Here is a 25,939-nt window from a genome sequence, read left to right as displayed (position 1 = left end):
TTTCCCCCCTCCTTTTATTGCGTTGCATAATCAGAGGAGGCAGCATGTAGGTTTCCAAACCTCCTAGCTAAACATCTGCATGCTTGAGACTTAAATGAGCATCTGATGTAAACACGCTCCATGAATGCCCAAGAGCACACTGAGCTTATTCTGTAAACTCAAACTGCAAAGCACTTAGTCTGATCTCTCATTCCTTCAATCTTGTTGATACGAATGCCCCCATCCTTCCCAGCTGCATCGGTGTGCGTGATGTCTGCAGAGAGCTGAGTGTCTTTAAAACCCTCTCCTTCTCTCTTGTCTTTCTAGGGGATGTTCTCTTCCAGATGGCAGAAGTTCACCGGCAGATTCAAAATCAGTTGGAAGAGATGGTAAGTACTGTACAGCTTGCAGACATGCTCTCTAGAGGAGTCTGGATGGGCCAAATACATAGGGGGAACAGCAGCAAGCTTTTGGACCAGCAGGTGTCTCAGCAATTTGTTGGCCTTTAGCTGCATTTCAGTGTGGAAATGCAACCACAGTACTGCACAGAGGGGGATGCATGAAATAATTGCCAAGCGTTTAGCTAGGAGTAGAAACCTCACTTAGCAAACCCTGACTGAATAAAAGAATAAATTGTACAGGGAGGATCAAAAAAACCACTAGGATGTCTAGAGAGCACTTGTGCAAATGGTATTGTCTGGACAAAAGAGCCAGCTATTCAACAAATCTACTTCACGCAGAGCCAGTTAGCATCAAAGTCCTCCAGTGCTGTGACCAGGGAACAAAATGGGCTTCAGTTTCCTATCCACATAGACTGACTTTATCTAAAACTTGGTTATCCTGCTGATGTCCAGCCTCTCCTATTGGGTCTTTCGCCATATGGGCTTCCATCTGTTTCTCTGACCATCAGCCTGTCTTCCTTTATGTAGCCAATTATACACCTGTTTTTCCATATCCAATTGGCTGCCCTAATGTTAAAGTGCCTCTTTCTGTGGTGTATCCACTATCTGTCTGTCTTCACGCTCTGTCTTGTTTCATCCACTGCTCTCCATCAGCTTTCTGTTGCCTGCATACATCCTACTTTGCAGATAGCCCCTCGTCTCTTCCTCATGAAACTGTCCTCTGCATCGCACACTCATGCTCTCTTTGTATTTGGATTCAAGGCCAGGTCAGTGTTTGCTAGAATATGTACTTTTTTTGTCTTCAAGCTGAAGTCTTTTCACAACGAGCTACTGACGCAACTGGAGCAGAAAGTAGAACTGGATTCCAGGTATCTAAGTGTAAGTAAATCAGAACTCTCTTAGTTTAATATATTAAACAATACGAGCATGTTCCCAGCTCTTCTTTTGACTTTCTCTTTGCCGCTGCCTTCTCCACCAGTATTCCAAGCTTCTCCTAGTCAATATGGGGGTGCAAGTGTTCCACCTTGACTCTGCTTGTTTGGGATCCGATTACCTTCATGTAATCCTGAATACAGTTGCGGGAGTTGAAGACCAGCCTCTCACCATGTTGCAGATTTTTAGCAAAAAATACTCTAGTGCTGTAAAACCTGTGGGCTCCAACCATCTCAACCCTGTGATGGCTGCACTTAACCTTTTCTGTATAATGTGCATGAACTGATACTAATTATGAATGACTATTTATTTGCCTTGTGGTAGTGTCCAGAATATGCTAGGTGCTTTCCAGTCATCCTGCGCTCCCAGCTCTAAGGAGCATGCAGTCTAACTCTCATTGCTGCTAGTGACTGCTGTTTTTAAAGAGGAGAGCGATCCTTTTTTTTCTTCATTTGGTAGTCCACCGTGAAATCACCAACGTGCTGATATTTCTGCTTTCTGGGTCATTGGGAATCTGGTGTTCCCTCGTCTCCCAGAGGAGGATGGCTGCACGGTTGCCTTTTAAACATGCGAGTGTTCTAAAACATGCCTCTTGCCTCAGGAACGAGGTTGTGGAGGCCTTAGCTACAAGGAGAATGTAAACCGTGCTCATTAGGAGCAGAAAACCTCAGCTGATCTGCTGAGCCATTGTTTCAGCTGTTGAGAGCTTCCCCCTGTTTTATATTCAGGCTGCGTTGAAGAAATACCAGACTGAGCAAAGGAACAAAGGGGACGCGCTAGAGAAGTGCCAGGCAGAGCTGAAAAAACTTCGGAAGAAGAGCCAAGGGAGCAAAAACCCTCAGAAGTACTCGGACAAGGAGCTGCAGGTAGGACTCTTGGCTGGTAGTCTGCTGTCGATACCCTCAGTGGTACTGACTAAAATGGGCCTTACTGAGTACTCCATTGGTTGCTAAGTTCATAGGATCATAGAAATGTGGGGCTGGAAGGGACCTCGAGCAGTCATCTAGTCCAGCTGCCTGTATACCAAGTATGGTATACCTAGACCATACCTGACAAGTGTTTGTCCAACTTGTTCTTAAAGTGATGGGGATTCCACAACCTCCCTTGAAAGCCTATTGTGGAGCTTAGCTTTCTTTATGGTTAGAAAGTTTTTCCTAATATTTAACCTAAATCTCCCTTGCTGCAGATGAAGCAATGTCCTGCCTTCAGTGGACAAGGACATCTATGAAGACTGTTATCAAATATCTCCCCCGCCGCCCCCCAGTCATCTTTTCTCAAGACTAAAGATGCCTATTTTTGTAACTTGGCCTCATAGATCCGGTTTTCTAAACCTTTTTTTCACTTTTGTTGCACTCCTCTGAACACTCTCCAATTTGTCCATCTTTCTTGAAGCGTGGTACCTTGAACTGGACACAGTACTCCAGCTGAGGCCTCCCAGTGCTGAGTTCAGCAGGACAGTTACCTCTTGTGTCTTACAAATTGACCCTCTGGTTAATGCACCCCAGAATATTAGCCTTTTTCACAACTCCATCACATTGGTGACTCCTATTCAATTTGTGATCCACTATAACTCCCAGATCCTTTTTGCAGTACAATCACCTAGCTGGTTATTCCCCATTTTGTAGTTGTGCATTTGATTTTTTTTTTTTCTTTCTTAAGTGTAGTACTTTGTACTCTATTGAATTTCATCTTGTTAATTTCAGATCAATTCTCCAATTTGTCAAGGTTGTTTTGAATGCTAATCCTGTCCTCCCAAGGTACTTGCAACCCCTCCCAGCTTCGTGTCATCCACAAATTTTATAAGCATATGCTCCACTCCATTATCCAAGTCATTAATGAAAATATTGAACAGTACTGGACCCAGGACAGACCCCTGTGCATGCCACTAGATATGGCCTCCTAGTTGGACAGCGAACCATTGATAACCGCTCTTTGAGGTTGGTCTGTTAACCAGATGTGCACCCACCTTTATAGTAATTTCAGTTAGACACATTTCCCTAGCTTGCTTATTAGTGTCTCATGTGGGACTGTGTCAGAAGCCTTACTAAAATCAAGGTATATCACGTCTACCGCTTCTCCCCCCCCCCCCCCTCCCCCTTCCGCCCCGGCTAGGTCAGTAACCCAATCAAAGAAGAAAATTAGGTTGGTTTGGCATGTTTTATTCTTGACAGTTCCATGTTGGCTACTCCTTCTAATCCTATTATTCTCTAGGGGTTCACAAATTGATTGTTTAATAATTTTGTTCCAGTATCTTTCCAGGTATGGCAGTTAGGCTGACTGGTCTGTAATTCCCCAGATCCTCTTTGTTCCCCTTTCTAAAGATAAATACTGTGTTTGCCCTTCTCCTGTACTCGGGGACCTCACTCCTCCTCCAAGAGTTCTCAAAGATGGTTGCTAATGGTTTCATGATCGCTTCAGCTAGTTCCTTAAGTACCGTAGGGTGGATTTCATCAAGCCCTGCCAACTTGAATGCATCTTTCACCTGTTCTTTCCCTATTTTGGCTTTTGTTCCTCCCCTCTTGTTGTTAATAATACTTGGGCTGAATATCTGGTCACAATTAACTCTGAAGCAAATCAGGCATTAAATACTTCATACTTCTCCTTGATGTCATCCATGTGTAGCTCTTCTTCCTTGCTAGGTAGAGGACCAACAATCCCCTTTGGCTTCCTCTTGCTCCTAACTTATTTGTAGGCCCTCTTCATATTGCCTTTTGTGTGCCTTGCTAGGTGTAACTCCTCTTGTACCTTAGCCTTTCTGGTTTTATCCCTATATGCTTGTGCTGTTCTTTTGTACTCCTCCTTAGCAATTGGTCCATATTTCCACTTACAGGATTCCTTTTTGATTTTTCAGGTCATTTAAAGAGTCCCTGCTGGAACCATATTGGCCTCTTACTATTCTTACCCTAGATAGGATGTTATTTTGCCCTTCACGCATCACTTCCCAGTGGCAGCCCAAACGCGGAAGCCTCTTCGATAATGGCTCCCTGTTTTCCTATCTCACATGAGCTGAGCACCCTTAGGGAGAGAAGGAGGCAGCATGGTCCAGAAGATAGAACATGGGACTGGAAATTGGGAGACCTGGCTCTTCAGTTGGCCATTAGATCCTGGGCAAATCACTTCACCTTTCTCTGCTCTCTCTAAACTGGCGAATGATGTTCAGTTTTGCAAAGTGCTTTGAGATCTACTGATGAAAAGCATTGTATAAGAGTCAGAAGTCAATTGGGCTCATTGGGCAGACCCAAGTCAGTTTCGCAGCCAGTGGCAAACGATGGAATCCTTTGCCCAGCATCCCGTCCAACCGCCTTTGACTGCTCTAACCTGATGGGATCGGATACCCATTCTGCAGCAGGGTGAATTGGAAGTAGCCTTTTAGTCCAGCACCTTAACCATTCAGCCAGTGCATTAATTAATTCTGTCTCCTTGAATTGACTGAGATTGACTCTTCTCTTATCAGTGAAAGACCCAAGAAATAAAATTTTCATCCTAGTGAATTTCCAATGTCGGACACATCGCATTCTGCTGAAATAATTTCTGTAGCCTCCTGGCTTTAAATTCCTATCCATTTCTCCCCCTCCACTCCCTTGGTACGACAGCTTGTACATGCTGGAGGCCTTTTTTCGTTAGACAGCAAAAAACTTACCTAAATAGTGACTTTTGATTCAAGCATACTTGAAAACTGCATACTGTTTTCTAATCAGATTTTGATTGCTCCCTCCTGAGACTGCTGCATTTGAGTCCCTAGGCAGAGAGACTCTCACTCTTCTCTCAAGAACAGCAGTGCACAGCAGTTTGTGTCTTGGGGAGAGGAGTGGTTTTTTTTTTTTTAATATGCACATTTTAAAAGGCTAAAGCTTCAGGATTTCCAGGCAGGGATAAATGGGGGATAATATTTCATTTCAATGTATCCCACAAAGAGTTCTGAGAAGGCATTGCTGACATATGCAGAGCATCAGGAATTACTCTCCTAGGTACGTCCTACGTTGCAGTAAAAGACCTGCAGCATGCCCATGGCTGACCCAGGTCAGTTGACTCAGGTTTGGGCTGGGGGAGGGATAGGCTAAACAGTGCAGGGTAGACACTGGGGCTGGAGCCTGGGCTCTGAGACCCACCCTCCTCACAGGGTTTCAGTCAAGGCTCCATCTCAAGCCCAAACATCTATGCTGCGATTTTTAGTCCCACAGCCTGAGCCCCGCGAGCCCGAGTCAATCGACCCAGACTCTGAGACTTGGTGCGGTGAGGTTTTTATTGCACCTTCTATTGACAGCAATGGACATCGAACCTGGATTGTGGCACCAGGTGTATTGAGGGGGTAGGTTGCTCAGGGGGTTAATGACTGTATTCATAGCATGAGTTAATTTCTTGTGGAAGTCACTGACCTCCGATTCAAGCCTCACCTGCAACACATCTGGGAGCAGTGCAAGTTTAAGCAAGCAATTAATCCATGGATCTGTAAACACCTTCTGGCTTAAAATGCTCTTTCTGCTTGTCTCTCTCGGTTAGTTCTAGCCACAGCTATGAAGTAAATACAGCGTCAATGGCACATTCCTGTTAGGCAAAATTAACCCACCGGCCAGATGACTTGCTAGCTCCTGTCTCAAATGCAAAACTTTCAGCAGCCGTGTTGCCCCTGGGATCAGTGTTACCCAAAGGTTATTTGAATGAGATCATACTTCCTAAATGTTCTCTTTTTATCTAAGCTGACCTAAACATAGGTAACAACTCCTCAGCCTGGGTTTATTGAAGTTCTCTGTACTGAAAAGCAGATGTGAAGTACTCACCAGCTAATTAGAATGAAGGTTATATAGGGGAGACTACACTTTGTAATTGTACTAAAACTCGGTGAGGGAGTTATTCTGTTAGCAGCGTGGAGCAGAAAGATCGCTGAAGGGAAAAACTGGAAGTGTTTATCAGCATTCTTATCTCAAGCTTCCAGAAATAATTCTTGTGCTTGTTTAAAATGCTGCATATTGAATTTTTACTAATCTGTCCTAAGGCATCATTTATCCAGTGGCGTTTTGATAGTGGGACTGCTGAGAGCCATTTAACAAAACTGTGAACCCTGTATATGTTGGAAACCACTTGAAGCCCGGGGTGCTGCCACACCCCCAGCACCCTGAGTTCTAGCACACATTCTTGTATCCACCTGAGATTGTTTAAGAAGCTAATTTTAAAAGCCAATCTAAAGTGTATTGGTATAATAAAACATGCAGAGAAGTCCTGTTTTCTAGCTTATCTTGCTTGAAGACTTGATGAGCACATGAACTCTTAATTTAAAGATTTTTAAATCACTTCTGAATATCTGCTTCCTTGCAACATATTTCTCTTAATTGCCAGCTGAAAGAGAAGGAATGGTAGACCAGTGGGCAAGGATATCTTTAGATGCAGGAAAACCCAAGGCACCAAGATTGGCAATTAGCTATCGCTTGCTCACGAATGTTGCCTGTATGGACAAAGAGAACTAAAATCCTGCCACTGCTCCTTTATCTCCTCTGAGTCATCTAAGCACCTAGAGACTGCATTGTCCTTATTCTTGCAGGGATTCCCCCACCTATGATGTACACCTCCAAGTTAGCTAAAATGAATTCTCCCCTTCTCCTCCTCCATCTGCACCTCTCCGCCATACGAGAGAGAGGGTGACTATTCAGACGCTCCGTTAACTGAGCCTTTGATGTTCTTGACACAAAGTAGCAGAGATGTGGGTTAGTTCTATTAGCGTGACTTGTTTTGGGTAAAGGGAAAGAAACCGGATCAATCTTTCAAGCACTTAATCTTTCTACCGTAGGAGTTTAGGAAGAGCTTATCTCTTTGGAAAAACCTTACAATGGTTTTTAAGCTTAAAAAGAGCTGTGAAAACTGCTGGATTGCTGGGTTTTTCTGGATTAAACTAAAAAGTTGGCATTGCTGAATTTGACCAAGTGCTGCTGATTCATCTCTGTGCTGTGCTGCTCAGTGTGTTGGGGCTTCATGTCCTCAAAAGAAGAAAAAAGCAAACCCCTTTGGGCCACTCTTAAAACTATTTCCCCCTTTTCTTTACGGTGGATTTGAAAGCATGATTTTGGGGCAGCGTTAGCAAAACAGCCAAGCCCCTTTGCTGGCCCAGGATGCCCGAACTGCCATAGGTTCAAGTGGACTCTTGCCATAAATGCTCACTGGAAAACTTGGGCTAAATGTTGAAATCCAGCGAGCCCTGGGAGAAGACCAACGTACAGCACCCTGTGGAGAATCGCGTGTGGAGGAATGGAAATGTCTCGTTCCTAGGATAGCCGAGGTCTGGTGTGAGGATGTGGCTTGGCAAGAGGAAGTGGCATAGCTTTTGATTTAGTATGTGGAGTGGAACCATGTAACACAGCCCTACAGCAGTTTCATGCGGGCGGCATGCCAGGTGTAGTCATCCTGGGTCTGGGCCTTATCCTCACCCAGAACTCTTCCACTCTTGTTTCTTGTGCTGGCTTAGCACAAGGGCTTGCCATGCTCAGGACTGGAGCTCCACCATCCTCTGTTTTTTTTTGTTTTGTTTTTTTTCCCCTCTTCAGCTGATCTCGACTGACTTCCTGTATCTAAAGAGCAGCTGGTTTGAGGAGGAAACCTCTTGCCTGGGGTACGGAGGATGGAAAAACTTGCCAGCATTGGAAGTGAAGAATCCCAGCTTTATTGGCAGCTCTGAATTCTCTGCTGAACAGCTACTGATGTCACACAGACATCCAGTCTTGTTCCACAAATATCTGATCTCTCTGACAACTCTGCTTATTTCAGCTAGAGAACCACTTGCTTCTTGGCAGAGGATTTGGCATTTGGCTCAGATGCTGCCAACTTTTGAGTTTTGGGGGTGTTTTATACCTTGGCTTAGCACTGTCTGTGTGGTTGTCTTCTAAAACCAACCAACTTGGGGCTTTAAGGAGGATGCACTTCTAGAGACTCTAGTAAGGTGGAGCCATGCTTCACTGAACCAGTGTCTGAAGGCACGTGTGTTGCAGATGAGCTTGTTTTGTAGTGAGAGAAGTTGCTGTTGGCAAAAATATCCTGGCAGTTACAGAAAAGTCATTCTATTCCATAAAAAAAACCACTTGAGGACTCCTAGATTTAAGTTATCGTATCACTTAAACACAAGTGACTGTTAAGCAGCCAGGATTCAGAACCTATGCAGTGTTCTCTGTTCTCATATTTAGAACTGCAGGAAGTGTAATTGCTCTTCTGTGCCGTTTCTTGGTTTGCTGAATTACAGCCGTTTTGTCATTTTGTCCTGAAATTAAACTGAAGCTTAAGTCCGTGCCCCAGGAGGATAGGACTAGTGGCTGCTCTGTGAATAGGTTCAAAATGTGTTTGACTTCTTCCCGTTCCATTCCCTCCACCCCCACTATTTCAGCCTTCCAAGACCCTCCAGCACATCCTTTCCACGTCTAACTAGGATGTGTCCAGGACTAGACAAATAAGACTCCTGAAGCTGTTTGGTTTCTGGCATACCGTGTGGCAGAGCAAGGCCATGATGAATCTAATCTTTGAAAGGGCCATGGCTTAAGAGTTGCCCGCTGTGTCAGATTGGCCAATGGAATTGAGGCCAAACAAGTATCCCTTATCTCACCTGTGATTCTTCTGGCGAACTCCTGCTTTTATTCTCCCTTTCACAAAGGGAAAGATCAGCGCCTAATCCGGATCAGGCGTTCAGACTTCGTTTTGCTGTTTTATCTTGTATGTGGGAAGTTGTACGTTTTCTATCTCTGGGAAGAATAGGGATTTGAGGTGAGGCTTGATCAAGCCGACACAGACAGGCTTGCTCGCAGGACTCCACCAAAGTGGAAGTGTCAGTGTTCACTTCCAAATGAGCCCAAAGTAGAGCTGGTAAAGCCCCTTCTCTCTGAACAGCTTGGGTGCCAGGACCGAGCTAATCCTTGCCTGAGCCGATCACCTGCCTGTCTGAATGTTCCAGCTGAAGTGTGAGCTCTCCTCCTGTCATGCTTGCTTCCTTCACTAGAGTGTTTAGTGGGTGAGGGAGGGACTCTGAAGATTAATGTAGCTAAGTGGCAGAAGCATCATGATTTTCAATGGAAAAAGCTCTGCTTGCATGTTATGGTGTTGGCGCCTACAAGCAACTCCTAGTGTGGCTAGTTGTTGACTTGTGTATTGATGATCTTCTGTCCTGGTTATTATCGCTATTTAATACGTTGCATTAGCTGATTGCTCAATGTCTGTCTGTCTCTTTGTTTTGAAGCACAGTCGCTTTGGGTAACAAATCTTAAATCTGAGTCTAGTACAGTTGAGTCTGAAAACACTATCCGTTTCTGGGATCACTTGTATTGACTTGCTGAATATCAATGCTCCCCCTAAATCAGTGCTCCCCAAACTGTGGGGAACACCCCCCAGGAGGACACAGAGAAATGTTCAGGGGGGCATGGCGGTGCAGGGGTCATGCTCTATGGAGGATGGGGAGGAAGTGCCATCCAGCCCTGCTCTGGCCTCTGCTCCCAGCACCCCAGCCTCAGGCTGCAGACTGATTCCATTACAGGGGGGGGAGCATGACAGAAAAAATGTGGGGACCACTGCCCTAAGTTGATTTCCCACCCCCACCCCCAATGTTGGTTCAGCCAGGTAGGCTTTTGTGTGATTTGCAACATCAGAAAAGCAGGAATCAAAGAATTTTATTTCAAAAGCTCTTTTTGTAGTTGTGTTAAATATTCTGACCTCTTCCCTATAAAGCAACCAACAATCATACCATCCTAATGGGTTTGAAATTGAAGCTCAGACTTAAACAATACAGGTATCAAAACCTTTGACGGTCTCAGCAGGTGGGCTGATAACTGGGGGAGAGGAGAATCTAAGAATGGGGTGGGGGGGATCCTTGAACAAAGAACTTGATAACGGTTTAAATCTCAGCCCTGAAGCTGAGGGGTAGGTAGTGTCTGCTGAGAAACTGACTGTAACCCAGTCCTCAGGACAGTGGGGATACCAGGGGTAAGTCAACCCACTTAAGTCTTGCAGGAAAGGCTAAGTTTAAAAACATATAATAAAATGCCTTTCATTATTTTAACCCTCTTCTCTGACTGCTGTGTTCCTATGGATAAATAAATACTTGTTTTGAACAAGTTACTCAATGTCGCTGCATTTACTACTGTCTGCAGCTCCTAAAAGAAACCCAGTTGGACCTGCTGAGGAAACAAGGGTGCTGTAACCTGGAGACCCAGTCTAAAAGTGGGGTGAACGGCAGGTTTTCACTCGGAGAGAAGGGCAGGTGCTGGGCCTGCCTCTTGGAAGGGTGCCCACAGAGAGACTGGCTAAGGGGTCAAAGGTACATCTCATCCTGGAACTGTGACACTTGCCCGTTCTTAGAGACTTCACCCATCCTCTTTATATTGCATTGGCAAGAACAGTATAGGAGTACAACAGACTTCTTCCAGCCAGGGGACTTGCTAATGTTGCAAGGTTTTCATTCGTACTTAGTATCAGGGGGTAGCCATGTTAGTCTGTATCTACAAAAACAACAAGGAGTCTGGTGGCACCTTAAAGACTAACAGATTTATTTGGGCATAAGCTTTCGTGGGTAAAAACCTCACTTCTTCGGATTCGTACTTAGGTTATTCCGGTCGCTCTGTGTGGGGGGACGGGAGGGGAGGGGACACAGGCAGCAGCAGCCTTATGTAAAGGGTAGGTTAAGTTACACTGATACGTGATTGGAGTAGAACTCCTGGGCCAGGTATCTAGTGCCTTCAGGTACATACGCATACTCTTCTCCTTTCTGAACACTTGAAATGCCATTGGGTCAAATAGCTTGTAGTTTTCATAAAGGTTTTGTAATTGAAGCCTCACTTTGATATTCCCATAAGGAGAAATAATTTTAGTTATAGGTCAGGCAATCCTAATTGATAAGGACTTTGCTGTAATGAGGCCACCAGCTTTTATATAAAGACCAATAAAAAGAATTATGTCAAAGCTCAGAGGAGGCGCTGAATAATTGACATTATTTTTAAAATACTAAAAATGAATCCGGCTCGATTTCCTGAAGTGCTGAGTACAGTCACCAGAGGGACAATAAAAAGGGAGCCCAATTAAAATCTCTCCAGTGCAGCTTCCGAGCATTTTGCTCATAGGTTGTTTCTCTGGCCTTATCTCATTGGCCAGACTTGTTTCTCTTCTGGACCTGTTCAAATTAGGGCTGGGAGATGAGGTTTAAATTTAATAAATATCAGCCTTTAGCTCCACCTAAAACTCTCTCCCCACCTCTTGTACTGAAGGTTTTTCTGAGTTCTTGCAGCCGCCTCTGCAGTTCCTAGTTATAGCCAGCTCCTGAAGCAGCCAAACACGCCATTGGGTGGAAGCACTGACCGGAAGCAGAGTCCTGGAAACCTCATGAGAGCCTGGTGTAAAACTTCCAGCCCAGTTGTCGATGTTCTGGGCCTCGGAGAAGCCCCTGACTCTCAGGCTGTTTCTGGTAGTGAGCCCGTGACTCCGTGCTAGAGGAACCGTGACCAATCAAGGTATTCGCTGCGCTTGTTTCAAGGTCTCTAATTGGTGAGTTGCTGTAAAAGGTGGGACAGTGAGAGGAGGAACCGGCTCTACTCTACTTTTTAGTCAGTTACCCAGCTGCTCCAGCCATAGACCACCAGTCTTTCATCACTAAAATCTAGGCCTTAGCAAGCACAGGTCTTTGAGCTCTGCAGTGTAGTTTAGCAAAGCTGTAAGCCGCTGTTATAAACACTTCCAGCACTGAGTGATTTTTTTTTTTTTTTTTTTTAAACTTTTTCCCTCTGAGCTGAGATGCCCCAAATTAGTCTCCTGGAAACTGCCCTTACAGTTCATTTCTGCTCCGGTTTGGGATAACTTTGAAATGTGTCCTTCAGTAGAGAAATGGCTCTGAATGCTGCTAGTTCGCAAAGACCGATCCTAGATGTTCTCTATTGAGGAGTTGTTTTAAGTGGCTGATCTCAAAACGCCCACATAGTCAGCTGAAGAGAGCAACTGGTTTCTGTTCTTTGCATTTTATTTAATGTCATTTGTGCATGGCACTTTACAGAGAAGTAAGAAAGCGAGGTTTCTACCCTGAAGAACAGTCCTGTGAGAGAGGAAATGTAATGAGAAAAGACCCTAGATCATGGAGGAATGAAACAGGAGGCCTGACTTTTAGCAATGATCGATTTATTAGCTTTGTGTGTTAGAATTGCCTCTGCACATTTCCCATTGGATATGCTTCAGCTAGTGCAATAACCAGCCACATATCTCTGCTCACTCTGCAGAGTGTTTCATGCAGAGAGAATGTCAGTCGTGTCTTGCCTTGGGGTGGGTCTGTTGGGCCTTTACAGCAGATGAACAGTTTGTTTAACAGGAGATTTGTGGACTGAAATGGGGACGTGAGTGGCTGGGAACCTGACTCTGAGCACATTGAGATAAAACAGAACAAGGGGAAGGGCATCCTCAAGGGGGTGGCAAGGCGCTGGCTGGGGTGTGAAGGAAGAGGTGGGCAGAGCGCAGACTAGTAAGATGGTGCCTCGGTGGTGGTAGTGGCGAAGCGGGCTTGACAAACCGGAAGTGTGACCAGTACCTCTTGTTGTCCCACTGGGCGCAGGTTCAGGGCATGGTGCGACCCAAGGAGGTAATAAGGCAGTGTGCATTACCTCCTGAGTAAAAATAAATGGGCTGTTCCTTAGAGAGGGAAGATGGCTGTGTGATTGGGGCACTAGCCTAGGACTTGGGAGACTGGGAGTCGGTTCCCTGCTCTGCCTGAGATCGCCTGTTCTGAGAGACCTTGGACAAAGTCCCTTAGCGCCTCTCTGCCCATCTGGACAATGGGAAAACAGCCCTGCCCTGCATCACAGGATAAATACATGAAGATTGTGAAGGGCTTTGAGATCTACTGATGTGAAGCCCCTTCCTCTCAATCTTGTTTTGTTCCTGCTACCTAGCCTCCCAAGATGCAGTGGGTGCTTCGTGGTCCCTGCCTGAAAACGCTTACAACCTAAATGCCAGTTGGGGGGGTCACCTGCAGTAGGCTGGTGAGGGGGGAATTATCAGAGAGAGAACATGGCTAGCTCAGTGCAGGGATTCACTCTGGCATCGCTTCTAGAGGACAAGTGTGGAAGAGAGGCGTTTTTGAGGCATTTCAATGAAGCGACGACGCAGTGAATCAGAATGGGGGGTTGCACCCTGTGCAGAGGCGGTGGCAGGAAGAGGCCGAAGTCTCTGCAGGTTAACTTGCATTAGCATAGTGGTTTTGAATGCTGTTTGGTGAATAAAGGCATTTAGGAATAATCCCCAAATACTGTGATATTTGCAGTCTGTCTCTGTCTCAAATGCACAAATGGGGAAAAACTGTCAGTTAAGCTGAATATTATTGCAGAATTCAGTGAGTAAAATGACGGCTATTCTTTTCCATCTCCATTGCTGAGACCCACCTGAATAGGGGGTCAGTGCTGTGTATCTCGCAACTACTTATCCCAGTCTCCTCCCAAAGAGTGGGGGGCTGACTACTAAGGGAAGTACTGTGCCAAGAGCATTCTGAGTGGATTTCCCCTTACAGATTTAAGTGTGCTAATGTGGTAGGACAGTGTTTATGAAATGAGGTGTTTGCATATTCATAGGTCCATGTTCAGAACCTCATGGCTTTCTGGAGTAGGGGTTCTGAAACTAGGGGTCGGGACCACTCGGGGTCATGAGGTTATTTCATGGGGGGGTCACGAGCTGTCAGCCTCCCCCCAAACCCCACTTTGCCTCCAGCATTTATAATGGTGTTAAATGTCCAAAAAAGTGTTTTTTAAATTTATAAAGGGGGGGGGGAGAGATTGCACTCAGAGGCTTGCTAGGTGAAAGGGGGTCACCAGTACAAAAGTTTGAGAATGACTGACTGTTCTAGAGGGATTGTTTCTTTGCAAAAGAAAATGAAATGTGGTGTGGCTTCCATGGAAACCCACTTGCAGGCGTTCTCCAATCCAGGAGGAAGGTTGGTTTGCTTACCATACAAAGGAGAGGGTTAAGAGCATCTTTGGCTCATTTCACAGCCTGAGGTCTGCTAGCTGCTTGTGTGTCTTGGAGAGAGACATGTTAGTATCTCCAGATCATTCTTCAAAACAAAACATACAAGCCCCCTAAAATGTCATATGTTAAAATAATGATGGACTCACCAGCATGCTAGTAGATTTGCAGGAACTCTGCATGTATAATTGAGTGCCAAAACCTTTCTCTGAAGTCTTGACTTCAGTGGAACTACACATGCGCTTTAGTGGCTTGCGGCCAGTGTGCGGAGAGACTTTCAGGACTGAGCCTCAAATGCGGATGTGTTACTGACTATTCTCTATTCTCATTCAAAAGGCAGCAGCTCCAGTAAGTAGCCTGTTGCCCCTTGTTACTCAGCTGATGCATTGATTACACTGGCGGGTAGGGATAGGATACAGAGGGGACCTAGACAAATTAGAGGATTGTGCCAAAAGAAATCTGCCCTTGTCCTTGTTGAACCTCATCAGAGTCCTGCACTTGGGACGGAAGAATCCCATGCACTGCTACAGACTAGGGACCGAGTGGTTAGGCAGCAGATCTGCAGAAAAGGACCTAGGGGTTACAGTGGACGAGAAGCTGGATTTGAGTCAGTGTGCCCTTGTTGCCAAGAAGGCTAACGGCATTTTGGGTTGTATTAGTAGGAGCACTGCTAGCAGATCAAGGGATATGATCATTCCCCTCTATTCAGCATTGGTGAGGCCTCATCTGGAGTTCTGTGTCCAGTTTTGGGTCCCCCACTACAGAAAGGATGTGGACAAATTGGAGAGAGTCCAGTGAAGGGCAACAAAAATGATTAGGGGGCTGGGGCACATGACTTATGAGGAGAGGCTGAGGGAACTGGGATTGTTTAGTCTGCAGGAGAGAAGGATGAGGGGGGATTTGATAGCTGCTTTCAACTACCTGAAAGGGGGTTCCAAAGAGGATGGGTCTAGACTGTTCTCAGTGGTGGCAGATGACAGAACAAAGAGTAACGGTCTCAAGTTGCAGCGGGGGAGGTTTAGGTTGGATATTAGGAAAAACTTTTTCACCAGGAGGATGGTGAAGCACTGGAATGGGTTTCTTAGGGAGGTGGTGGAATCTCCATCCTTAGATGTTCTTTGTCAAGCCTGACCTTAAACCCTGGCTGGGATGATTTAGTTGGGGATTGGTCCTGCTTTGAGCAGGGGGTTGGACTAGATACCTCCTGAGGTTCCTTCCAACCCTCTGATTTAATTGTGACTCTTAATTGGAAGAACACCCCCTACAGAATCTTCCAGAATACTTTCTGCAGCTCCTGGATTCTCCTTGGTCTTCCATTCAAGTAGAGACCTAACCTAACTCTCCTTAGTGTGTGAGAGATCCCAGCTCAAGGCAGTACAGCTGCAGGTGGCTAACCGTTGTTCCTGTTATATCCCTGAGAGATCACTTGTGTCCAAGTAGTTGTATGATATAACCTAGGAAAAGCAAAACCTTTCCTTCCCCTTTGTCTCTAGCTTAAACAAGCCGGCCAATAAAATAACTCAAGCCTGTGGTTCAGAATAATTGTTACTGAAGATGACAGATGAAGCACAAAGTAGTTCACTCTCATTCATAAATGGTATGGGGCTCGGAGTAGCGAACTTGTTTTAAGTAATGATAGCAAGACATAAACTTGTCACCCTGCCAAGTGTTCAAATCGAGTATTTTTAACATCTCGTGTTTCCTTTCCCCCTCGTTGCAGAGTAGAGTGTAAGTCCGTCTGTGGACATAGCTCCCCTCCCCCTCCCCAATGTTAACAACAGGGCCCCTCTTGACTTAATTGCCACTTAACTTCCCATATGTCACAATCTTGTGCCAGAACTTTCCATCTGCATTGGTGGTGGCAGCTACTGGTAAAGCCTGGCTGGGGTGGCTCTGGAAACGCGTGTCGTGTTTGCTTAGCACCTTGCTCAGAAAGGGGAGGGCTAAGCTCCTTGGGGGCACTGAATGAATCTGCTAGTTTCGGATTGACTCATGGAAGCTAGAGCTGAAGCCATGTCCTTCCTGGGGCTGCGGCAGGGTCGTGATCCCTAAACATTCGGTCTAGTTTTAAATGTACTCAGCACTATGGATTTTGTAACTTCCCTTGAGAGGCTGCTCTGCGACCTGATAGGGCTCGCTAACAGGAAGCTTTCCCTGGTCATCAGCCTTGCTTTTCCATTTCTGAATTTCTATCTCATCACTTCTAATTACTCCCCCTTGTGCCACCTTAAATAAATCCTCTGCTTTTGGAGCTCACACTTTTCAAAACCTTGTAGGCGGTTTCCATGTTCTCACATCATGGTAGTCCCTTAGCTCTCTGAATCCTTCCAATTCCTTCATCTATCACTCTGATCTCCCTGGTTGGTCTTTAGATTCTGTTTCCAAAAAACTAGTGTTCCGGGCATGTTCCCACCAGAGCTATAGATTGACTGTTCCCTCCCTACTTGTGATGGGATGCATTTGTGTATGCAGCCCAGAATTGCATTAGCCATTTCTGCTGCCACAGCCCATTGTAAACCCGTCAGTCTAGCAGTCTCCTGCGGTGTTACTGGCTTCCCTCTGCTGAGGAGTGGTGTTTGTTTTCCCCAAGATGTATCAGGGCTTGTCTACACTGGCAATTTACAGCGCTGCAACTTTCTCCCTGGGGTGTGAAAAAACACACACACCCCCACCCCCCAGCACAGCAAGTTTCAGCGCTGTAAAGCGCCAGTGACAACAGTGCACCAGTGCTGGGAGCTCTTGTGGAGGTGGGTTTTTTAGAGCACTATCTCCCAGCGCTCTGCCGTGACTACACAAGCCACGTTAAAGAGCTGCCAGTGTAGACTAGCTCTTAGCTTGTGATTTATTTTTTTTCCAAGCCAGATTGTTTTGTTTGCCAGGTCCCCTTTAGTCCTCAATCCCTGGGAGATTTCATTAACGTGGTTCAGTCTCTCCTTTCAGTCATTTATTAAAGAGGGACCCTGATGCGGATTCCTGCAGTACAACTCAATACATTGCTGATTAGCGTTGCCCTTGGTTTTCACTCTTAGCTAGTTTTTCATGGAATTGTTTCTATCCAACATAATTTGAATTAATTTACGCAGTAACAATACATGATTGAATGCTTTAGTGAAATCCAAATATGACATCTGCTATTTTGCCTGCACTGACTATAAATTGATCACTCTCTGCTCGGAATTAGTGTTTGTCTCAAGGATTTTTTTGATCCTTCTTAACATTTATATTTTTTTATATACCTCTAGCCTTAATTTGTTAACTTTTTGTGCCAGCATCTGGGATGAATTTATTGGTCTAAAATCTTGCAATCTCCAGTCTTCTTGTGTTAGTGATGATGGTTGCTTCCAGCCTGCACGGCTGTGTTTTTTCTTCCTCTGTTGCATAATCTCCCATCAGGATATATTTGTCCTTATAGTTATGAGCTGCTTACAGGGAGGGGAAAACCTGGTCCGTCAACTCAAAGCACCACACAAGAGTTAGTTGTTTGTTGTTATAAATATTCAGTAAGCTCTACTGAGGGTACTTCTCTTGATTTGCTAAACAGACCTTGCTTGTGTTTCTAGCAGAATCTCTTACAGGTGTTGTCTTGTAACAGATTCCAGCAGCCCAAGAGTTAAAGCTGTAGGCTGGAAGAATGGCTGCTGTTCCGGGAATGATTCACGTGGGCAGTGCCTCCTTTTTAGGGCAGCCTCCTGTGCTCTCTGCATAGATGATGGCTTTCACCTTGCTGGCTTGGCTGTGAGTGCCTCCCTCCCCCACCTGGAGAACAATGGAGGCAGTTTGCAGTGCTTTAAGTGGAGAGAGCTCCTAGTCTAATTGGGATTAGTCACCAATTTTCAGGGATAATTCTGTGTCTTGTGAGGCTGTCCAGTTTTTGTGACTTGCAAGGTTTTACTCTTCCTTATTTCCCTTCCCTCCCTCACCCTGGGAGCAAAGCTCAGGGTGACCAGACAGCAAGTATGAAAAATCGGGACGGGGGTTGGGGGATAATAGGCGCCTATATAAGACAAAACCCCAAATATTGGGACTGTCCCTATAAAATCAGGACATCTGGTTACCCTAGCAAAGCTGCAGCTTCCTTCAACACAAGTTCTGGTCTCCATGACTCCAGGCCTTAAGTGAAAGCTATTTTAAAACAGAATTCCTCTCCCATCTAATATTCTTGGCTCCCTTGGTGCAGCGATGAAGTGCTGACATTGCTAATTAGGTCATCTTTGTTCCTAGTGCATATTTTAGCTGGTGCCTATACCGGAATGAGGGGAAAGTTATTTGAAGGCTGTCTATCAACCTAGAAACCCAGAAACACTTTCCTGAGTTGTCAGTCAGTAGTTTTTTTGAGGTAGTGGGACATTACTCTATTACAGAGGGTTTCTGTGCCCCTTCTCTCCCTAAATTCCTCCCCTGGTGCCCAGGCAGCCCCTGCAGGGTGTTTGAAGCACTGCAATCATTCACAAAGACTTGAGATTGTGTCTTGGAGGTTACCCTCTGGGCCCATTCATGGGGAGAACAAATAGCAGTGGGTGTTTGATCTTCTGGCATGCCCCATGAAACACCTCCTGCACTAAGCCAATACAATGGTAAGATGCTTCCTTTTTTCTCCTCCCTTTACCCACCCATATGATGCTGACAGCCTTTTCCGATCAATTGGAGCCTACCTGCCGCATTCTGCAAATGCATTGCGTGAGCTTGTTTCATAGTGTGCACAGAACACTGTTACGTCGGTTTCAAAACACACAGGCTGGCTGGAGTAGTGGGGAAGACTGGGAATCGTTTTTGAAGTGTGTTGTTGTTTTGTTTTTGTTTTGTTTTGTTTTTTTTAAATGCAGTTTCTGGGTGCAGAACAGGTGTTGTTGTTTTTTTCCCCCCCCCCCTTCCTTTTCACTGCTATCTGCTTGGTGCCTGTGGGGGAGATCCAGGCGCAAACTAGCCAGAAGACTCTCCTGTGTGCAAAAAGCAGGATTCCCCAAGGGTTTGGTCTTGAGGAGGCATGATCAGAGCACAGGACTGAGAGCCAGGATTTCTGAATGCTAATCCCAGCTCTGACGTGGGCTTGCTCTGTGGATTTGGGCAAGTCACTTAATCTTGCTGTCTGTTTTTATTTCCCCTGCGTTTCATCCCATTTTTGTTCTGAGAGCAGATACCGACAACTGCTGTGACTTGCTCCATATTCAGTGAGAAAGAAAGGCAGAAAATGGCGGGGGGGGGGGGGGGGGTTGGAAAAATTCCATATTTGGTTCTCTTCCAGGGGAATTTAGTTAGTCCACAACCTTATTTAATTTGGGCTAGACTGTAAAGCTGGTCATGACAAGTCTGAGATCGCCTTCCCTGCAAGGCGGAAATGGAGCATATGTAGTATTGAACCCTCCCTTTACATGGAGCATTTATTGCACAAAAATGATGAGGGGTATGGAATGCGTTCCGTATGAGGAGAGAGTAATAAGACAGGGACTTCAGCTTGGAAAAGAGATGACTGAGGGAGGATATGACAGAGGTCTATAAAATCATGACGGGTCTGGAGAAAGTAAATAAGGAAGTGTTATTTACTCCTTCTCATAACATAAGAACTAGGAGTCGCCAAATGAAATTAATAGGCAGCAGGTTTAAAACAAAAGGAAGTATTTTTCACACAGCGCACAGTTAACCTGTGGAACTCCTTGCCAGAGGATATTGTGAAGGCCAAGAGTATAACAGGGTTCAAAAAAGAACCAGCCCAGTTCATGGAGAATCGGTCCATCAATGGCTATTAGCCAGGAAGGGCAGGGAGGGTGTCTAGCCTCTGTTCACCAGGAGCAGGGAATGGGCGACAGGATGGATCACTTGATTCCCTGTTCTGTTCATTCTCTCTGGGGCACCTGGCATTGGCCACTGTCAGAGGACAGGATACTGTGCTAGATGGACCTTTGGTCTGACCCAGTCTGGCCGTTCTTATGTCGCTCAAAGTTACAAGTATGCAGTGGTGTTATAGCCATGTCAGTCCCAGCATAGTGGAGAGACAAGGTGGGGACGATAATATCACTTCAGTTGGGGAGAGAGACCAGTACTTACCCAGAGCTCTTCTTCAGGTCTGGGTGTTCACTGGCCACTTCACCTCGAGTGGCCCCTTGCAATGTGTTAACTACTTATGCTAATTAATCTGTTCCCTCTTGGATTTAGCTGGGACACCCTGAGGGCTTGTGTACATTTAATGCTTCAGTGCCGCAGCTGCCCTGTTACCTATACTGATGGGATTGGTTGTCTGGTTGGCATAAGTATCCACCTCCCCGAGAGGTGGTAGCTAGATGGACGGGAGAATTGTCCCGTTGCCCTAGCACTGTCTACACCAGGGATTAGGTCGGTTTAACTGCGTTACTCAGGGGTGTGGATTTTCCTAGTGTAGACCAGGCCTGAGTACCTTTCCCAGACCCGAAGAAGAGCTCTGTGCAAAGCTCGAAAGCTTGTCTGTCTGTCTCCTCTCTCTCTCTCTCTCTCTCCAGCAGCAGTGGGCCCCAGAAAGGATATTACCTCCCCCACCTTATCTCTCAAGCTACAAGTGCTTTTCAAAAGGGGAGATGTGTTTCTCTTGGATGTGATTTGAAAGATACGAGGCTGGGGATGCGTAGATGTGGTGCAATGCTTTGTAAGGCTGATGCTCTATCGCTTGAAGTGTACAGAAGCATTCTGAAGGACAAAGGAATCCTGAAACAGGGCATTGGCACAAATGGCCTGAGAAGCGAATAGCAGGTTCATAAATGTGTCGGTAGCTGCTGAGGAGAAGGCGCAGGGAATTGGTGAAGGAATTCAGAACCTCTCCAGTCTAGCTTGTTTTTTGAATTCAGCCCGAATTGACAGATGGTCACACTGCTTGGGGTCCTGTGGAAAGAGAATTTGTGGCCGGAGCCCAGCTGGTAACTGACTTTGAGGCGTCTGTCTCAGAATCCTCCATAACAATTGTTACTAAGAGACACCCCCGTTGGGCTTGCTGGGGATGGAAGCCATCCGTGGGCATGGCTTGTGCAACTCTTCTCGGGTCCCAGAGGTCATCCCGCTTGTTTTGATCAGGAAGCTTCAGTTGCCCTTGCTGAGCCGACGGATGTTTTGGGCAGGTGGAGGACTCGGTTGCTATTGTCTTGGTGGCTTCTTCCCCCAGCACAAAACTCACCCAGTTAAAGAGGAACTGGTGAAGGTGAAAGACCGAGCTACACATGGTGGTGGGCCTGGCTGATTTTTGCATGCAGTTCACATGCAGAAGCTATGTACCTGAGGGCTAAGTAGCAAAAGCAAAATGGGACGATTGCAGAATAGTCTGACGATTTGCTGAAGGTTTGTGTGTGTGTTTGATGCAAATAGAGGGGTGAGTATTGGTATCTGCCTTTCCATAGGGAATCCTGCGCAAGGGCTACTGACTCAGCTGCCCTACTGCTGATCTTCTGAGGTACTGGGCAGTAGAGTTCAGTGAGCTCTTGCTACTAGTCTGTCTAGTGACAGATCGGCTGGCCAGGCAGCACGCGTTACGGGAGCCGTTCAGGACAGATTATGGAGTCTGCGCTTGGACATTGCTGGAGAAAGAGGTGGCCAGAAATGATTTTGTGCTCATGGGTTTCATTTAGTTTTTCAATGCATTTTCTAGATCGGCCCCAGAGAAAGGGGATGCCAGATTCCTGCCTCTGGGGCTGCAGCATGGGTGAGCACAAGAGGGATTTGGGGAGGGGCAGGTGAGGCATAAGGGGAAGGGAACAGTTCTTGTCTTGCTCACCAGCCTCTCCCCAGTCTCTCTTCTGTAGCTCCTTGTGTTGATTACTCTGAGGGTGGGTGTGTGTGTGTGTGTGTGTGTGTGTGTGTGTCCATGTGTGAGAGAACAATACTGCCCATGGTTTGCTTGGAAGGAGAGCGCTCTCGGATGCTGTTGCAAATGGAAGTGTCATGATTCCTATCAGCATAAATCCAGCAGGGTTTAAGCAGCAGAAGCAGTGTGTACAGTCTGAGAGCATTAGCTCTACCCAGGTGTGGGTGTTTGAGAGGGCAGCTGCAAGGCAGTTCGGCTCTGCCCTCCCCCCAGCCACCCACACGACTTTCGAAGCCCACGTTCTGAGTCAGTAGCTTTGTGTGGGGGAGTTCGGATGAGTAAAGGATGGTTGGGAGGGATGCGTGCGCGCGCACACACGTGGATGTGCACACAAACACCCCACGTGCGCACACCCTCCCACCCCCGTGTGTGTGTGCATATAAATGTTCTGTGCTAGCAGGCAAATTTTAAATCCAAGCAAAATTGTAAGAGTTGTGTGTGGAGTATTTCAATAATGTTCTCTCTAGTGGGAGAAGTGAAGAGACATACAGGTTAATGCTGCATTTATGTCTTGGAGCAAATATCCAGGCATGGCAATGCACAGGATTCGTACCCAAAAGAACTTCTGTCTTGTTATGGGTTTGCAGGTGACATTTTTCAAACGTCCATTGAGGCGCAGGTAATCACGCAGTGCTGGGTGTGCAGAGATTAACCACATGCCCCTTCCAATCAGGGGGCGCTCCAGGCGCCAGCACACCAAGCACGTGCCTGGGGCGGCAAGCTGCGGGGGGCCGCCTGCCAGTCGCTGTGAGGGCGGGAGTCAAGCTGCCTTTGGCGGTATGCCTGCGGGAGGGCCCGCTGCTTCGGCAGCACTTCAGCGGCGAGTACGCCGAAGGCGCGGGACCAGCAGACCTCCCGCAGGTGTGCCGCCAAAAGCTTCCTGACTGCCGTGCTTGGGGCGGCAAAATACAGAGAGCCGCCCCTGCTTCCAATAACGTGTTTGCTTGTCTTCTTTCCCTAGTACATTGATGCTATCAGCAACAAACAAGGTGAGCTAGAAAACCACGTCTCTGATGGCTATAAGACAGCGCTCACAGAGGAGAGGAGACGGTTCTGCTTCCTGGTAGAGAAGCAGTGTGCTGTGGCTAAGAACACCATCTCCTACCACGCCAAGGTGAGCAACCACCATGTTAATCAGCCTGTGAAGCCGCCTCTGGATAGGAGACCCTCCAAAGAGGTCCAAGTGCTCCCATCGGTATAGGCAGTGATCACACGAGGGCTGTCAATCGTTTTGGTTGGGTGCTCTGTGATGGCTGCCCTTTGACTGGTGCTGGGTTGGAACCAGGGACCTTCAAACAGACTGGGTGAATCTCTACAGTTTATGCTAATGAGCCAGACTGTCCAGCCGAGCACTATACCAGACCAGTCCCCTGTGGTTCAGGCAGACGGGACAGGAATGCACGCTGATCAGGGTACTGCACGTGTGCGTGTATGTGGTTTTTTTTGGGGGTTTTTTTTTTTGGTTTTTTTTTTCCTGGGCTGTGTAAGCCACAATCTCATCTCTGTGAGGTGGTGGTGTTTTTAGTTTTCAGCCACTCCTTGCAGATTGTGCCCTGGGAGGCAGGTGTTTTGTCCAAAGATCTTCGGGATGGCAGGGCACATGCCATTTATCTGCAGGGCCCTGTGAGTGCTGCTTTTCTGGGCTACTGAAGGAGGCCCCCACTTCATAGCTCTCCTGGAGAGGCTGCCAAAGACCAGCTCTCACCCAGCCAGAGGAAGCCGATTGATTCGCTGTCTAGAACGACGGTGACTGGCGAGGGCACGGCAGCAGCACACCACGGCTCAGCTTTCCTTTAAAGATGCTAGCCCCATCTCCGGTGCCTCTGCCTAGCACAGCCCAGCTGAGGAACACACCTCTCCGGTACGCTCATGTAATCCTTGAGCTGTCATTAGTCACTGGGATGGAGTACACAGGCTTAAAGAGGGGGGTCAAATCCCTGTTTGATCTGCTAATGAGTCACAAAACCAGACCAGAACCTGGCGCAGTCACCTTCCTCCTAAAGGGAGGTGAGAAAATTCCTGCTTCTCGTTTTCTGTTTGTCTCGGAGGAGCAGCGAGCGACAGGGAACATGGTGAGCTGGCTCCCTTTGTGAGCCATTGTGATTGCTACCTTACAGCTCATCGTTAACAAAGGAGAGGATTCAATAGGAAGGCGGCTGTTCCACGCACTGCCTACATCTCTTACGAACTGTTCTGCAGGGGGAGGACAGCCCAGAGCACTCGCCTGTCAGCTGGGATCTCGGAGCAGAGTTCTCTTGCCCCCTTGTGGTGCTCTGTTTGCTAACTCGGGTTGATACTGCGTGTCGGCGAGCATGCTGCTCCCTTAGCACAGCAGCCGGCCGCCTGCGTGCGCTCGCACTTCCAGTCACTCCTGTGGCTTTTTCCTACATCTCACTTCTAATCTCCATCTGTCAAGAGTGAGCTTTGAATAAGGGAGTAACAGAAAAGTCCCAGTGAGTCATCGCTATCCCTGCACTAGAATATATGCTGAGTCAAAACCCGACGTAGGTTACAATGGGATGGGGCGGCAGCGGGGTGTGTGTGTGTGTGTGTGTGTGTGTGTGTGTGTGTAACTCTTCTCTTCAGAGATGGAGGTTCCAGAGTTCTCTCCAAGAGTTGTAAGTGACCTAGAACGTCGCTGTAGCCTCACACGTTAAAAACAGCCCTTTTGCACCCCAGGCGTCATTGAGGTTTTACACTGTGGCTTCTCGCAGCAAAGTACGTGGACGATTTGTCAGAGGGAATTTTGCAGGTGGTTCATCCGCACTGCGGGTGGATGGGTGTGTAATGTGTCGGCCAATTTCCGAGGCTGGCGAAGTTAACAAACGGCCATTCCCACCAAAAGCGGCACTGTTTCTCCCCTGAGGTGCTATGGCCTGCCAGCCAGAAGCCTGCACATGAGGTGAAAGGACTTTGATGACGTATGCCGTGGAAATGAGACGGGGCTTTTCCTAAAGCCAATGGAGATGGTTTAGGGACTGACTTCAATTTGCCCAAAGAGAATAGTAAAGCTAGAGGCAAACAGGTACAGTTTCACCCTGCAATAATGCTGCTTTATCAGTTAAGGGAGAATGAGTTAATTTGCCTTCTGGGAGTGGCAGCTTGTCTGCTTTGGCTTCAAAATCTGCTACAGCTCATTTGTAGTGGTGGCATATTGTTCTGTGGTGTGTCCATATTCCGGAAGCCATTAGGTGGGTGTGCAGTTGAGCTGCGTGGAAGGTGGCACCTGCTCCTTCTGTGTTTGGATGTGGGAGCAGTTCCTGTAGCATTATCTAGTTTCCCAAGGGGACAAAACCCAAACTACCAATTCCCCTGCTTCGACAGAAGCTACAGGTCTTAATTTAGGCAAGAAAACCCAGAAACAGAGTTCAGCCCCAGACCTTTGGGCTGGAGCATTGCCGTGGCCTCTGAACATGGGGGGACCCCTATACCATCTGGCCCCAATGCCTAATCGCAGCCAGTTGAGGCAGGCTGAAGACTGAGCTTCAGCTTCAAAATCCTTGAGATTGGAAACTGCAGAGGTCGGGCAGCCCTGTCAGACTAAACGAGGAGTCCTCTGCCTGTGCTGCCGTCTGGCTCCCAGAGAGTTCATTGCATTTCTCCCCTCGCTGCGTGCAACAGATGGCGAACGCTAACGCTGCGTCTGCATCTGTTGTTTTAATATGCCGTGGCTGTGGTCAGTGCTGTTCTGTCGGATGCTTCTGACTATCCCCGGGTTTCCACCTCTGCCGTTATTAGCTTTTTACTGGTGAGGCGTGCAAGTCTGCTGGCATGGACATGATGTGCTGCAGGGACTCTCCCCTCTGCCTGCAGTCTGTCTCAGAATAACAATCCTTCATTAGCCAGCCCTGGG

At 47.0% G+C, this 25,939-nt stretch overlaps 1 protein-coding gene across 6 annotated transcripts in view; it reads left to right on the top strand.

Annotated features, from left to right (window-relative positions):
• The first annotated feature begins 306 nt into the window (after positions 1-306).
• BAIAP2 (BAR/IMD domain containing adaptor protein 2) overlaps positions 307-25,939 on the top strand; it is a 42,847-nt gene continuing 17,214 nt past the window's right edge. For 4 of the 6 annotated variants that reach the window (XM_065415523.1, XM_065415524.1, XM_065415527.1 and 1 more), the window contains exons 1-4: positions 307-368; positions 1,188-1,259; positions 2,042-2,179; positions 23,048-23,200. In XM_065415523.1, the coding sequence (XP_065271595.1) occupies positions 324-368; positions 1,188-1,259; positions 2,042-2,179; positions 23,048-23,200 (408 nt within the window). In that variant the 5' untranslated portion in view covers positions 307-323. Of the gene's footprint in view, positions 373-1,187; positions 1,260-2,041; positions 2,180-23,047; positions 23,201-25,939 lie in introns of all 6 variants that reach the window. The other 2 variants (XM_065415528.1, XM_065415529.1) reach the window with 2 other exon arrangements.

Source organism: Emys orbicularis, chromosome 13 (assembly GCF_028017835.1).
Source record: "Emys orbicularis isolate rEmyOrb1 chromosome 13, rEmyOrb1.hap1, whole genome shotgun sequence".
Classification (NCBI taxonomy): domain Eukaryota; kingdom Metazoa; phylum Chordata; order Testudines; family Emydidae; genus Emys; species Emys orbicularis.
Note: the sequence above shows the minus strand (reverse complement) of the source record. Positions and strands in the feature narration are given on the sequence as shown.